Source organism: Equus asinus, chromosome 21, assembly GCF_041296235.1.
Source record: "Equus asinus isolate D_3611 breed Donkey chromosome 21, EquAss-T2T_v2, whole genome shotgun sequence".
NCBI lineage: Eukaryota > Metazoa > Chordata > Mammalia > Perissodactyla > Equidae > Equus > Equus asinus.
Genome location: NC_091810.1, coordinates 81,387,663 through 81,402,956, shown reverse-complemented (window position 1 = coordinate 81,402,956; position 15,294 = coordinate 81,387,663). Strand labels below are relative to the sequence as shown.

The 15,294-nt window shown below is 39.4% G+C and overlaps 1 protein-coding gene across 2 annotated transcripts in view; it reads left to right on the top strand.

Moving 5' to 3' along the window:
* The window catches only part of RYK (receptor like tyrosine kinase), a 94,688-nt gene that overhangs the window by 45,705 nt on the left and 33,689 nt on the right, over positions 1-15,294 (top strand). The window contains exons 6-9 of one of the 2 annotated variants that reach the window (XM_044754426.2): positions 3,269-3,413; positions 9,674-9,774; positions 12,995-13,120; positions 14,416-14,502. In XM_044754426.2, the coding sequence (XP_044610361.2) occupies positions 3,269-3,413; positions 9,674-9,774; positions 12,995-13,120; positions 14,416-14,502 (459 nt within the window). Of the gene's footprint in view, positions 1-3,268; positions 3,414-9,673; positions 9,776-12,986; positions 13,121-14,415; positions 14,503-15,294 lie in introns of both variants that reach the window. The other variant, XM_070493315.1, reaches the window with a different exon arrangement.

Sequence of the window (15,294 nt, the reverse complement as noted above, 5' to 3'; positions counted from 1 at the left end):
GATCATCACCCTACTTCAGTAATGATCAGCATTTTGCCAGTGTTCCATTGATTCCTTCCTCCTTTTTCACTTGGGTAGGTGGGTGGAGTGGGGTAGAGTATTTTAAAGCACATCCCAGGATCATTTTACCCATAAGTATTTTGGTGTGAATCTCTTTTTAAAAAGGCCATTAGGGGCCGGCCCTGTGGCTGAGTGGTTAAAGTTCTGCGTGCTCCACTTCAGTGGCTCGGGTTCGCAGGTTTGGATCCTGGGTGTGGACCTGCTCCACTCATCAGCTGTGCTGTGGTGGCATCCCACATACAAAATAGAGGAATATTGGCACAGATGTTAGCTCAGGGACAATCTTTCTCAAACAGAAAAAAGAGGAAGATTAGCACAGATGTTAGCTCAGGGCAAATCTTCCTCACCAAAATAAAAAGGCTATTAAAAAAACAACCCATAGTCACCCAACACCTTTTCCACTTGTATTTAATTTATCACATATAACAAAATTAACAGTAATTCCTTCCTATTTTTTAGTAGCTCGTCCATGTTCAAATTAACCTGATTGTCTCAAAAATGTCTTTTTATAGCTTCTCCCCCAAATTAGGGTCCAAATGAAACCTATATACACTATATTTGATTGATTTGACTTGATTTTATATTAATCAGAAACCACTCCCCCTTCCTTTAATATCACTTATTTATTGAAATTGAGTCATTTGTCCCGTAGAATTTCCCACATCTGCATCCTTATGGTGTCATTTAACATGTTTTTCTCCCTCCTATAAACTGATAGTTAGATCTTGTAGTTGATTAGATTTAGAACCAACTCTTCTGGCAAGAATAGTTCATAGATGGTAGTATGTGCTTTCTATTTTATCTTTTTCATCCCCTCAAAAGTACAGAGTATTAGATGTCACAAAGTAGACGTTCTTTGAAGGTTAAATAATGTGAGATATTGTCTACTTTTTTAGAACATTTCATTTGGATTTATCTCTGAGAAGAAAGAAAAGCTACTTAAAAAATATGGCTGCTTCCAATTTTACTTTTAAAATTCTGGTGATTTTGCTCATTTCTTTTATGCTAGTAGGATGTTATTTCTCACAAAGAGAATAGAATATTGCATATTCTTGTTCTCTGTCTCTTCCTCCCTCCCCCGTCCTTCCCTCCCTTTCTGTCTGTCCATTCATCCCTCCGGCATTTATTGAGAGTGTATGATGTGCCAGGTTGTATGACTGAGGCAGAGAGTTAAATGGTGAATAAAACAGACCCTGCCCTTAAGGGCTTATAATGTAGCGCATGAGATGGACAAGGCGATAAGCAATGATAACAACGTAGTGTGGCAAGTTGTAATAAGGCCAGCACAAAGTGCTTTGGGAACCCTGAGGAGGGGCATGTAACTTCCTCTGAGGGAGTGAGGGACAGCTTCCAGAGGAAAGTGACATCTCATCTGAGACCTGAAAGGTGACCAGGAGGTGGCAGGTGAAATGTCAAAGTGAGGGAAAGGAAACAGTGCGTACACTACCCTGGAACTGGGAGGTAATCAAGTAGGGTGCATTTGGGGGATCTGCCCAGCAGAGTGGTGTTCTTCTCTCTGCCCTGGAGTGTGCTTGGATAGGTACTGCCAACATCAGCCTTTGGGAGCTTCCTTGTCTGCCTCTCCCAAGATTGAACAGCCCATGGCATTCTTGAGGAAAGTCTCGCCTTCATTCAGCCTTTAGTCAAGTCTATCTGCCATAGAAGCCATTCGGTCTCTTTGCATTAATTTGTTCTGATTTATTGTTTGTTGATTCAAAGTTTAAATTTTAGAAAGCAGCCTTATTTCCAAGTTTTTGAAAGCTATAACTGTTATCTTTTGTCCTGACCTATCCTCAGAACTCCACACTTGTGTTTCTGTTAACTTGACATCTCCACTTAGGTGTGTGCTAGGTACTCTTGGATGAAGCAGAACCTGATTCTCTCTTCTCCAACCTGCTTCTTTTTTATCTTTGTAAATACCATTTTCCACTTAATTCTTTAAGTCTAAGCTTTGATTCCTTTTTTTCTTTCTACCCCAGTGTAATCCATTAGCAAGGTCTGTTTACTCTGCTTCCCAATCCAGTAGCTTCTCATCTTCAATAACACTCTCGCCCAAGCCGCTGCTGTCTCTTTCTTGGGCTACTGTAGTAACCCCCTAGCCTGCTCTTGCCCCACCACAGCATTCTTTACACGGCACGCAGAGTCAGTCATCTCGGAGGTTTTTTTGTATGTATGATTATGTGTATCATTCCTTTGCTTGAAACCTTATAATGATTTCCCATCTCATTAAAGAGAAAACCCAAATTCTTCAGGTTTTGTTCAGTAGAATTATGATGTGAGTACCCATCATCAAAACTTACTTGAATCTCCAGTCACACCAATTCTGCTTCTATTTCTGTCTCCCACTCTGCTGGCTCATATCATATGTATCTGTGTCACTGTGTGTCTCTTTCTCAGTTTGCCTCTGTATGTGTGTTTCTGTCTGTCTTTGAGTTATTTCCCCTATTGCTGAGGCTTTCTTTCTCTTTCTCTCTTTTTTGAATAATATAAAGCTGAATATTATTTTATTTCATGAGTAGAGTCTTGTTTTCCAGCTTTTTTTAAAAAAAAAGATAAGCAAAATAATTTCTCTCAAAAGGGAAAAAGATTGTTTGTTGTTTGTTTAAACTTGTGTGTTGCTCTGTTGTGTATTCCTTCTCCTGTGAATCAGTGGTCGTTGGCAACAAAGGTGTCTGATCTCTCCATCCAGGCGTCACTCTTGAGGACATGTGAAGGGTCTATAGATCTGCACTGTCCAGGATGGTAACTACCAGCCACATGTGGCTGTTTAACTTTAAATTAGTTAAAATGAAATAAAATTAAAACTTCAGTTCCTCAGTTGTATTAGCTACATTTCAAGTGCTTAACAGCCACAGGTGCTCAGTGGCTGCTGTATTGGACAGTACACTACAGGACACTTCCATCACTGCATAAAATTCTCTTGGACAGCACTGCTTTGGATGGTTTGTTATAAGTATATCACTTAGGACTTTTATACTCATTAACCAAAAGTTCAGTTTAAAATCCTTTTTTTAAAACTGCAACAAAACTATTTTAAAAATGGTGTGAACTTACGTCCATACTCTACTGGTAACTGATCTTATCGGAATGGATACATGAAATTAAAATCTCCTTTACAAAGAACAGGGTACTCATTGTGTGTATATTGGGTTGCAAAGCAATTGATATTTGTTTAAAAAGCTTAATGTGCTTTTCATTTTTATTTCAGATGACCCTGTACATGCAGCTCCAACTACGTCTACGCGTGTGTTTTATATCAGCGTGGGGGTTTGCTGTGCAGTGATATTTCTTGTAGCAATAATATTAGCTGTTTTGCACCTTCATAGTATGAAAAGGATTGAACTGGATGACAGGTATGCTACATATTTTGGGAAAGGAATAAAATAAGAGCAGTTACTTGGGTTTACATGGGAGCCCTCTGGTGCCCAGTGGTGCAGGGGAAGGATGGAGGATGAGCAAGCCTAGCCAAAGGAGAAATTACTGTCTGTCATTACTGCCATTGTGTTTCTCTGATTTTAGCTTTTTTAATTTATGAAGTCAGAAATTACAGTTTATTAGTTGATGGGGAAGAAGTAACGATCAAATTTTTTTCCTATCCCCTTTGACGTGACTCTATTCCAGATTCTGAGTACCTTTTTAAAATAACCCTGTTTCTTCCTCCTAGTTTATCCCTCCATCCACCACCTACCCACCCACCCATCCATCCATCCACCCACCCACCCACCCACCCATCCACCGACCACCCCACCCACCCCCTCCCCCATCTAGCACATGTTTATTGAGAACCTGCTGTGATATAAACCATTGATTTTCAGCCTGGTTGCACATTAGAGTCGTGGGTAAGCTTTTAAAACATATCAGTACTTGAGTCCCACCTTCCAGAGATTCTGATGTAATTGGTCTGGGATGGTGTTTGGGCATCAGTATTTTTCTTAGAACTTCCTGGATGATTCTAATAAGTAGCCTTTGAGATACACTGGGTTAGATGTTATGTTAAGTGCTGGGAATAAAAAATTAATGATATACCTTATGGCTTCAAGTATTTAATCTTTGACATTAACCCATAATTATAAAAGTTTGTAAATTTGATGATTGTGATATGTGTAGTATAGTGTGGGAATACAAAAGATGCCTCTCCCAGCCTGGGTGAGTCAGAGATGACAAAGAGGACATTATATCCAGGATAGGGTGAGAGAGGTAAAGATGGAATGATAGACAGGTTTATCCTCCCAGTACATGAGTCTCACTTCCCTCCTCAGTGACTCCCACTTGCTGACTGAAGACATTCCCAGCTTCATGACTTGGCTTTCCCAGCCCTGCTTTATGTGGAGACATATCTCCGATGCTCTTTTAACCTTTCTCTCTTTCTTACCGTATCCTTACTTATGCTGCAGTCACGTGATTATACTTGGTCCTCACTTTGCCCTATGCTGTGCCCTTCAGGACTTTTGTTCATGCTTTCCTTCTGTCCACAGGGCTCCCTGAATTTTCCACCAGTCCAAACCCTGTCTGTTCTTCAGATTTCAACTGCATCGCCATCTCTTCCATGAAGTCTTTTCTAAGTCTCCCAACTGTCCATTTCTCCCTTCTCTCTTTGTCTCTGTCTCTCTCTCTCTCCCTCTCTTTTTGGTAGCAATTATTGTACTTTTTCCATCTATAATCATTTTTTGTATACTTGTCTCTCCTACTAGAATGTAAGCTTTTTCCAGTTAGAGACAAGTGTGCCTTACTCATTGCTGAATCCCCACTCCTACACAGTGTTACACCTACTGGGTAAGCGTATTTCTGGCATAAACAAAACACAAAGAAACGGAGAGCCTGGTTGGATTCAATACCTGCCCCTAAGAACTCTCTGTCCCCGCTGTTTAACTTTCTTTATCTGAGTAGAGAAATATGAGTAAGAATAATAAGAATGAGAAGAGAAATACATGGGTGACGTGTTTCAGAATATGTTTTGTGTTTATGGTGTGTTGAAGTTAGATTTTGTAGAGGAAGAAATGGCATTTGGAAGCAACCCAGGGGAAATGAGGTCGCAGGAACATTTTGATAGGAGTTGGAGAGAGGTTGCACGTAGAGTTAGAGGGGTTACTGCAGAGCATGACATTTAGAAGTCAGTCTTGATCCACATATTTTCCCTGAATGTTGCATGTGTGCTAGGGCTGTGAACCCACATAGGCCAGAGTCATGCAGAACTTTCAGATTCCATGGCGTGTATACCTTTGCCTGCTGAAATAATCAGTTACCACCTACGAATTGGTGTTCCAGTTTCTCACTAGTTTTCAGGTGAAGGTTTCCAGATATTGCCTGAATAAAGGCAACTTACATTCTTGCTTGTTTTCAGAGCATAGCCTAGTAGTTAAGAGCATGGGCTCTGGAGCCAGAGCATCTCTGAATTCTGGCTCTTCTACTTACTAGCTTTGTGGTCTAGATAGAGTAAGTTATGTGGCCTTTCTATGTCTCAACTTTCCTCATCTGTAAAGCAGAGATAATAATGACACCTACTTAGCAGGGATGTTGTGAATTTGTGAAGTTTTAATGAAGTAATACTTTAAGCTCCTAGAACACAGCCCTGCATATAGTAAGTGGCATTATTACGATTTTTATTTTCAGAAAGCTGCAGTGTGCCAGTAGTGATGGACTGATTTCTTCTTCAGTCTTTCCTAATGTATTACCCGTTATTTACATGCCAGGCAAGTTAACAGTGGTGACTAGAAAGTTCCCATCCAGTAATCTAATAGCATTTATGACACTTGCTGCTTCTCTCTGCATAGGGGCCTTTGAGATAACAGTGGTTGCCATTTTATTGTTTTTTGTTTACCAGTACTGGGCCAAGCACTTTACCTGTATCATCGTATTTGATACTCATAGTCACCTGTGGGTATGATACTGTCCTTGTTTTAAAGATGAAGAACTAGCTTAAAGAGATTAAATAACTTTTCCAGGATTGCACTCCTAGGACTAGGCCAGAGCAGCAAGAGGGACTCCTTATTGTAATAGCCGTGTTATAATAACTTAATATTGTAATTGTATAAAGCACTTACTATATACCAGGCACTGTTCCAATTGCTTTGCATTCACTAATTCCCTTAATCCTCAAAATAGCCCTATTTGATGGAACCCGTGGCACCATGGAATTCCTTGGACGGGGTGGAAGAGAGTTCTTCCATTGCAGGCACTCAGGAGCGAGTGTCCTCTTATACACAGAGCTTCTTTAGAGGCAGAGAATAAAACTGCCTAAGATGTGCTCATGCCAGGGGCAGTTAGAGCCCGTGTGTGTGGCTTTCCCTCACCTGACACTGTAAGTTGATCTTTTCAGCCTCTGTGTTATGCCAGGTGAGTCTCTCCTGGAGAGGCAGAGCTTCTCTCCACATTTACTCTAAAGTCCTTCCATGGAGGGATGGATCTGCAGTCTGTCCACACTGTAGTCTTTCCCCATTAGGCCATGGCTGTAGGAAAGTTCGTTCCTCTTTTGTGGGACACTTGAGCTTGTTATTTGGCAATATCTTCATTTTCCATGATCTCCATTACCCCTCCAGCCTTTCTATTACTGGTGACAAGGTCACCTTTATTTCTCCTTATTCATTTCTATATCCAGTGCCTAACAGGTATCTGTTGAATGAAGAATTTGTTGAATGAAAAATGAGTAGAGAGAGGCAAAACACCATTTTGTTGTACCAATAATTCTTGGCCTCTTTCGATATATATCAATGCTTGTGTCAGAAGCAACTGTTCTATCTGGTTTAGGTCTTTCTATTCCAAGGAGGTCTGTTTTTCCCTGCTCATTGATGGATGCATTCAGCTAAGTGTTTATTGATTCTTAGTTGGGCTCACTTGGGACCTGTTGTGCCAGGCTCTGGCTTGAGTGCTAGGGAGGAAAGGGAGAACAAATAGGCACTTTTGCTGCCCTCAAGGAGTTTATAGTCTGCTTGGGTAAGATAGGTGTTAAACAGGAACCCCCACTGGAACGGAGGCTTTGTGAGGGTAGGCATCTTTATCTGTTCTGTTCACTGCTGCATCCCCAGCACAGTACCTGGCATGTAATAGACACTTAATAAATATTTGTTGAATGAATAATAAATAAATGAGTTACACAGAAAAATACGAATTGTAATAAATGCTCTGAATGAAAATGATGATCTTTGCCCTGAATTCTAACTTCAACTCTAGAGCAAGGTTAATATTTCCATAACTAATCTTACTTGCTTATGAAAATCAAATGAGATAATTTATTTAGACTGATTTTAGACTGTTAAGTGCTAGAAAATGTACATTTTTATCTCATTTTCCACCTCCTGTGTGTAGCTTTATAGATACTGACTTAACAGGTGTCAGGGGTCGCCACCTGCTCCCTGCTTCTCTCATAGTGGTGGGTCTGGGCTTTCAGAGAAGGTTTGTTCTGACTGCTTAATTTAGTGCTTTGCTCAATGTAGAGATCCAGTAAATATCTGCTGAACAAATGAAAAATTGACATGGATGTACTCATAACATCTTTGACTGTATGCCCACCCAGTCTTTTCAAGAGTTCTGAGGTGGTACGAGAGTGCCACCTGCTGTTCAGTTACTGGAGAGAAACACAATAACTAGCAAATAATTTGGGGTCTGGGCATTTATTCCACCATCAGTGTATTGCAGGTATTATTAAGTAGTACTTTCACATACATTATACAACTTGAGCCTCACACAAATCCTGGGCGGGGGGACGTGGTAAGTTTTCTTAATCCCATTTTATGGGTAGTAATTATAGTCCTTTATTCCTCCCCCTTTGGGGATAATAATACTTCTCTTCTCTCCCCGTTACTGAATCTTGGAATGTTAACAACAGTGATTTCTAGTCTGATCTTCGAGTAGTACTCAGGACTCCAAAAACAGGTGTCCTGTGGTTCCTTATCATTCTAAGGATTGGGGATGTATATTATTAGTAGTAATAAAAATAATTAGCAACAATAATTTGAAGATGTATGTTTGAGGGCAAGGCACTGTCCTAAATGCTTTACTTACAGATTTTTCACGTACTCCTTTTAGCAACCTTGTCAGGAGGTAGTAGTATGCTCATTCTGTCCTTGAGGATTTTGAGGCTACAAAAGCGTTGGTTTGCCTGAGGTCATACAGCTGGTAAATGGCAGTGCTGGCAGTTTTGATTTCAAGGTTTATGCTCTTCATCGCTTCACTGTACTGCCCCATACCCACTACACGTGTAGACTCATATAGATCAATTTTTGAATAACATCTTTTATTCATTACATATTTTTTTAATCACCACGTTTTGAAAATAGAGGACTCTTGTGTGGAGTGTGATCAGTGAAACAATTTTACATATTTAGGAAAGCTGGGAGCCTCTGATTGTATTCTGCTGATCCTGTAACTAAGGGAGGCAGGGAAAGCCTATCCTGATGGTCTGGGATGACTTCCTGCCATCTGATCTCACTCTTCATGTTGAATTTCTATGCTTTGCTTCTCTGCTGCTGCAAAATTCAAGGGCTGAGGCAGTAAAACTGTAGTATGCCCAAGGGTAACCTGGGATAATGTTGTTACCCACTGAAAAAACAAAAGTACACATTTTTTTAAAAAGATGGACAACAGGAAGCAAATACTAAGGCAGTTATTGGTTAATTGATTTAGGAAGCATTTCTCAGTTGTGTGTGTGGGGGGGAGTTGTTTTGTCTTGTTTTTTTGGTGAGGAACATTGGCCCTGAGCTAACATCTGTTGCCAATCTCCCTTTTTTTTTTTCTCCCCAAAGCCCTAGTACATAGTTGTATATCCTAATTGTAAGTCATTCTGGTTCTTCTATGTGGAATGCCACCACAGCATAGCTTGATGAGCAGGGTGTAGGTCCATGCCCAGGATCTGAACCGGTGAACCCCAGGCCACCAAAGTGGAGCGTGCAACCCAACCCCTTGGCCATGAGGCTGGCCCCAAAAATACACATTTGTGAGGCATTAATTTGTAGTAGTCTTGAATACAGGATTGGCAATTATTTGAGCCTGCCATCTTCTGGGTCCCCTGTATTATTTAAAGAATACAGTGTACTGGAATGCTTCAAGTACTAGAGATTTCTGATAAGTTCCATAAATTCTAAAAAGGTGGGATTGGGGAAGAAGAAAAATACATGTGATTAAACAAACTTGAACCACATTTTGATACCCTTCCCAAGCTTTGAGCATGTTGGCATATTTGATTTACTTTGATATTCCCTCATCTGTAGGCGCTTTGGTTTTAGACCATCATTAAAAGAAGCCTGTCTTTCTACTCCTTTTCTTAAAAGTAGCCCAATTGAATGGCATGGGCTCTCTCCCTAAGAGATGATTCACAGTTCCCTAACATGTTGTCTGCAGTGTTTGAGGACTAGTCACTACATTTCTGAATGACTTTGATAAGATGAACCTGCTTTATGCTTGTGGAGATAGAAAAGAAAGAATAAATGGAGCTGTGCATTATGAGGTAGATTGAAATTTCATTATGGAATGTTTGTGCTAGAGATACATGCATTATTGTGATATCCGTCAGGACTTTAAGCTAGTTATAGCAGCTACATGCATTTTGTATATATGGGAAAAGGAAATTTCTCGTTGAAGCTGACTTGCCAAATATTTCTCTCTTAAAAATTGTTTGCAGCATCAGTGCCAGCAGTAGTTCCCAAGGGCTGTCTCAGCCATCTACCCAGACGACTCAGTATCTGAGAGCCGACACGCCCAACAATGCAACTCCTATCACCAGTAAGAGTTAATTTAATTCTAAAGATGGTTTACTAAAGTTGTCTGTGGTCTGTCAGTGGTCCTTTGTGATTAGCTACTTGTGGGAGATGTGTACCATACCATGTACATAGTATCCAGTGTGTGCACAATTAGGCTTGATCTTAAACTTCGCTTTCTAGAGCATTGAATGAAACATTCTAAAATTGGAGCATTAAGAATAAAATTTAAGTTTAATTGTTAGAATTAGTTTTGGGAGGTTTCCGTAGATTAATTCTATTAAAAGGACTACTGAATCACTTCTAGAGAAATACAGAAGGAGGATTTTCAGGTAGTTAGAAGAAGCCATTGAGCTGGATGAAGACAGAGACTTAGATTTTAATGAATTGTTTGGTGGTCTTGTGGGCTGTGGTAAGAACTTCACGTTGTTTTCTAGTCATGATAGGAAGCTAGCTGCCTTTAGACTTGAGAGCATAGGATCTGATTTCCCTTTTTTTGTACAGGATTTTGATGAAAGTTTTTACAGTGTAACATGTAGATGTTTGTGGAAAAATAATCATTCTAAGAGTATAATTTAGATATAATGAGAAATCAGTCACCATACAAATAATAAACAACGTATCATCAGGATAAATAGTGGGCCATGAGTCAGGGCTTGACTCAGTGGTGCCATTGATTAGTTAGGTTCTTGTAGGCAGTTAGCTGTTATCTTCCTTGGGCTGGTATTTATTCTTTAGTAAACTAAGATTAAGAATATCTGTCCTTCACCCAATGCCCTGTTGTGGTCTTTCAATACTGTTTCTCATTAAAAAGAACCTGGATTCTTTGGAGAAATGGATGATTCCAGGACTGGGTCAGGAATGTACAGGATAAACCTGGGACATGTTGCTGAGCCCAAAATCAAGGGAGCTGCTAAAGACTTGAAGAACTCCCAAAGATGGGGCCATTTGAACATCAAAAAGAGTAACAACTGCTCTGGATTGAAACATAAAATGTGTAAAAATCCACCAGTTTATGATGATACTTTAAAAAAAAATTGATCATTTTGAGAGATGACTAAGGCACCAGTCATACCTTTTTCTGACAACTGGCTGCATGAACTGTATTTCAGAGTAACCAGATATTGCTGGTTGATGAGAGAAAATGTTTCTTTACAGAAGAATCCCAGTAATAAATGTGGAAGGAATGACAGAATTAGAAAATATATTTGCAGTCCCTAGTAAAATATTTGATTCAGGAAAAGATCATCAATGTTTAAAACGGTGCAAAGAAAGAGAAATGGGGAACTCTACCATTCGAGGCATCAGACTGTCACCACCTGAATCCACTAATGAAACCTAGCATCACTGATAGTAGACAACTAGATGCTTTGTACCCCCACATGTGATGTGCCAGCCATGAAGTAGTCCTGTCTCCCTTTCCTTCCAGGAGTTGACCTAGATCTAATCAAGGCTGTGGGACTGACTTGCAGTTTATAAGAAGTACAGGGATAGAGGAACAAGTTAAATGATACTCGAAGAAGCAGATGCCAGACATTCTCCAGGATAACTGACTGGGTTTCTTTTGTGAGATGGTGGAAAGGAAAAGAAAAGGGAAGGAGGGAGCACCCTAGATTAAGAGAAACTTAGAAGAAATAATAACCACAGTTACCATAACTACCAATGAAAGAGAATGTATGCTCTTCAGAAAATACGATGATAGATGTGAAAGTAATTCAAACTATTCAGAAGAAACACATCATTGCTTTTAATGTTTAGATGTCAAGCTTTGCTCAGTAGAGTCAGTTTTTGATTGCGGATATAACCTTAAAGAGGTAGATAATTCAATTATTATATATGCTAAAAAGAAATCTTTTTTCTAAAGTCAGTGGAAATACATTTATTTATTTAAAACATTTTTAGTTACCATCAATAAGAAATTTACTTGTTTTTGTGGGCATTACCTTAAGGAGAGAGAATTCATTTTTTTATGTATGGTAAAAACATTTTTCTTTAGAGGAAGATTAGCCTTGAGCTAACATTCGCCACCAATCCTCCTGCTTTTGCTGAGAAAGATTAGCCCTGAGCTAACATCCGTGCCCATCTTCCTCTACTTTATTTTGGGACGCCTGCCATAGCATGGCTTGACAAGCAGTGGCTAGGTCTGTGCCTGGGATCCGAACTGGTGAACCCTGGGCCGTGGAAGTGGAGCAAAAGAACTTAACCATTATGCCACTGTGCTGGCCCTGATAAAAACTTTTTAAAAACTCAGTGTAAATACATTTGTTTATAAACAGAAAAAAAGAGGAGTAGGAAAAATAGTTGAAGATATAATGGTCAAGAATTTTCCAAAATAACGAAACAGAACAGACCGCAGATCCAAGAAACTCCAAGAACTCCAGGCGGGATTAAGCACATACAAATATTGCATATACTCACACTTCTAGGCATATCACCGTCAAACTGCTGATGAGTGGAATCAGGTGTTGTCAGCTTAGTCCATCCGTTATGAAGTTCCCCAAAGCCTTTCATGTAGTTCCGGCAGCCGCGGATGGTCGTTGTCTAGGTCCGCTAATTCTTTAGGGGTTCTTCTTCCCAATATCTACCTAAACCAATAAATCATTAGAGATACCATTCCAATTTCTATTTGCTAACACTGAATCTTCCTTTTATTCTAACATTTTTTTGTTGGAATGAAAATTTTAATTTATGGCTAGAAATTTTGTTTTTGCTGTCATCGTATTAAGAATGAATGGAAATTAAGGGACCTGAAAAACAAATATGAATCTCACAATGGTATAATTAGGCTGTATGAATACCAGAATGATTAAATCCATCATATGTTTGTTAGAAAAGCTATTTTTATAAACATCTCTTCATTTGAAAAGTTCTTTGTTAGGAGAGTATGTTAGAAAATCTTTTGGAAGAAAAATATTCTGTAAGGAGGGATTAAATTAAATTTTATGAGTAAAAGCTTGTTTCATTTGGCTGAAAGGTAATGGAAGTGTGAATGGTAGTATTAATTTTAGTGTTTCTTGTTTTAATTCTGCATTTTAAGATTTTGGGCTAGGTGGAAAGTGTTTCTCTAAAACTTAGTGTGGCCTTCAAAGTAATTCTCCCTGTTCACGTATGTGCCTTTTTCTGTGTATGATCCTTACATGCCTTCCTTCCCGTGACTCGAGTCCTGGGGCTCTGACTGAGCTGGTTGACCTGATGCTGTAGTGAGGGTATTTATATTTCTTGGTTTGGCTTTGTTGGCTCCTCAGGTTATCCTACTTTGCGGATAGAGAAGAACGACTTGAGAAGTGTCACTCTTTTGGAGGCCAAAGCCAAGGTGAAGGATATAGCCATATCCAGGGAGAGGATAACTCTGAAAGATGTACTCCAAGAAGGTATTCATTATCTCAAAATCTATTTTTTAAGGAAGATTTAATGTTAGCGCTATAGAAGTTTTTTTGTTTCAAATTTTAAATGTCATCTCATTTTGTGTCTTGGGATAGAAATTCGTGCACAGTTTATTTCCTTTATAAAACTCGTTTTCATTTTCTCTTTCTTTAGATCTTTAATATGCCTTAATACAGCTTTGGTGCAATTCTTGATTTTCAAGTATAGTAAAGCATATATATTAGTGTTTGTTACCCTTAAGTGTATTTTCTCTTTAGTTCTTGTTTAAAGATGATCACTACCTAGCAGGCCTCTTTAAAATATTCCAAGTAAGTTTCTCAGTGACAGGTTGTGTGGGGTTCTAGCAGAAGGAGCATGCGTGGGCTTCAGAGGTACACCCAAGTTCCAGCCCCAGTCCAATGATTTATTACCTGTGTGACCTTGGAGAAATCACTTAATGCCTTCCATGTCCGGTTTCCTCTTCTGTAAATTTGGACTACGTTGTCTCCTCTTCGACTAGTTATGAAGATTAGACAAAATGATGTACATTAAATGAACTCACACATAATAGACATTTGACATTTTAGGACCCATCCCTTCCCCAAATTGCTGGTCCTTGCTTCTTTCTTGAGTTTTAGGGCATTGACTGGGGAGATGCTGAAAGAGGAGAACAGAAATTAATAATGAAGTACTTCATTGAGGTCTTCAAGTTGTTAGAGAATTACCTTTTCCCTCTTCCATAATTCAGTTTGGAATGTGCTTTGGATGCGTATGAGTCTTTCTGAATTTAGCTGTTGGTTGGGATGCTTGTAGGTCAGTCACCTCTGAGTGAGGGCCTTGAACTGTCCCCAGTGGCAAATAGTAATTAACAGATGCAGATTTTTTTTTTTTTGGTCTGTTTTCGAATGTATGAGGAGAGTCCATTTTTTTCCTTTGTCATTGCACTGAGGCTAAGCCTGGAAACTCATACATGCCTGTATGGATACCCCATTACTGTTGTCCAGTGCTCCGGGCTGTGTCATTAATATCATTAGTTTATTTAGGATAATTCAGAAAGAATTCTCACATAGTTAGTTTAAATATGTATTTCTAAAAGCAAGTTAAGATATTTCATAATTATGAAGAACTTGTAGTAGTCATTAAAAAACAAAGATTTGGGTCTTTTTACTCTAGGACTAGAGTGATGTTGATCACATATGCTCTTGGTATATTTGTTTTAAGTTACCTTGTGCCAGAAAGTTTTGTGTTTATAATTTTATGAAGGTCATCATATGATCTCGTTAATTATTATTTTTCTTTTTAGGTACTTTTGGGCGTATTTTCCATGGAATTTTAGTAGATGAAAAAGATCCAAATAAAGAAAAACAAGCATTTGTAAAAACAGTTAAAGGTAGGATTTATTTCCCATGCGGTTTCCATAATGCCTTCCTAAGGTGACTCATGCCAGCGAAATTCTGTCTCAGCTTCTCAGTGTGCACCAAAGCTAATTTAGCTCACATGAGGCTAACTTTTAAGGAGACTTGGGTTGTTCTCATTAGGTATAGAAAACAGAGGTCTATGGGGCTGGCCCCGTGGCCGAGTGGTTAAGTTTGCGCGCTCCGCTGCAGGCGGCCCAGTGTTTCGTCGGTTCGAATCCTGGGCGCGGACATGGCACTGCTCGTCAGACCACGCTGAGGCAGCGTCCCACATGCCACAACTAGAGGAACCCACAACGAAGAATACACAACTATGTACCGGGGGGCTTTGGGGAGAAAAAGGAAAAAATAAAATCTTAAAAAAAAAAACAAAAAAACAGAGGTCTAATAATGTAAGACACTAAACATTTATTAGACATTACTCAGGCTTCTGGTTAAAATATGTCCACTTGGCTTCATTGTTCCTCTATCTAATACTGTGTTTCTCCTGGGTTAAAATTCTTTGTTTTTTCCCTCTTACAAAACATTATTAGTTTCCCTCTTCTCCACTCCTCCCCCCTTACTGAGATCTATAAAGGGAAAAAGTGACCCCAAGACCCACAGCACCTTATGTGGACAGCCACTGTTTATCTTCCTCCCACTCCCCACCCCTGTTTTTTTGCTGTTATATGTAATGCTGCAGAAAATGTCTGTGTGTGTGTGTGTGTGTTTCTTGGTGTAGTTTTGCAGGTACAGCCATAGTTGGAACTGCTGCCCTAAGAGGTGTT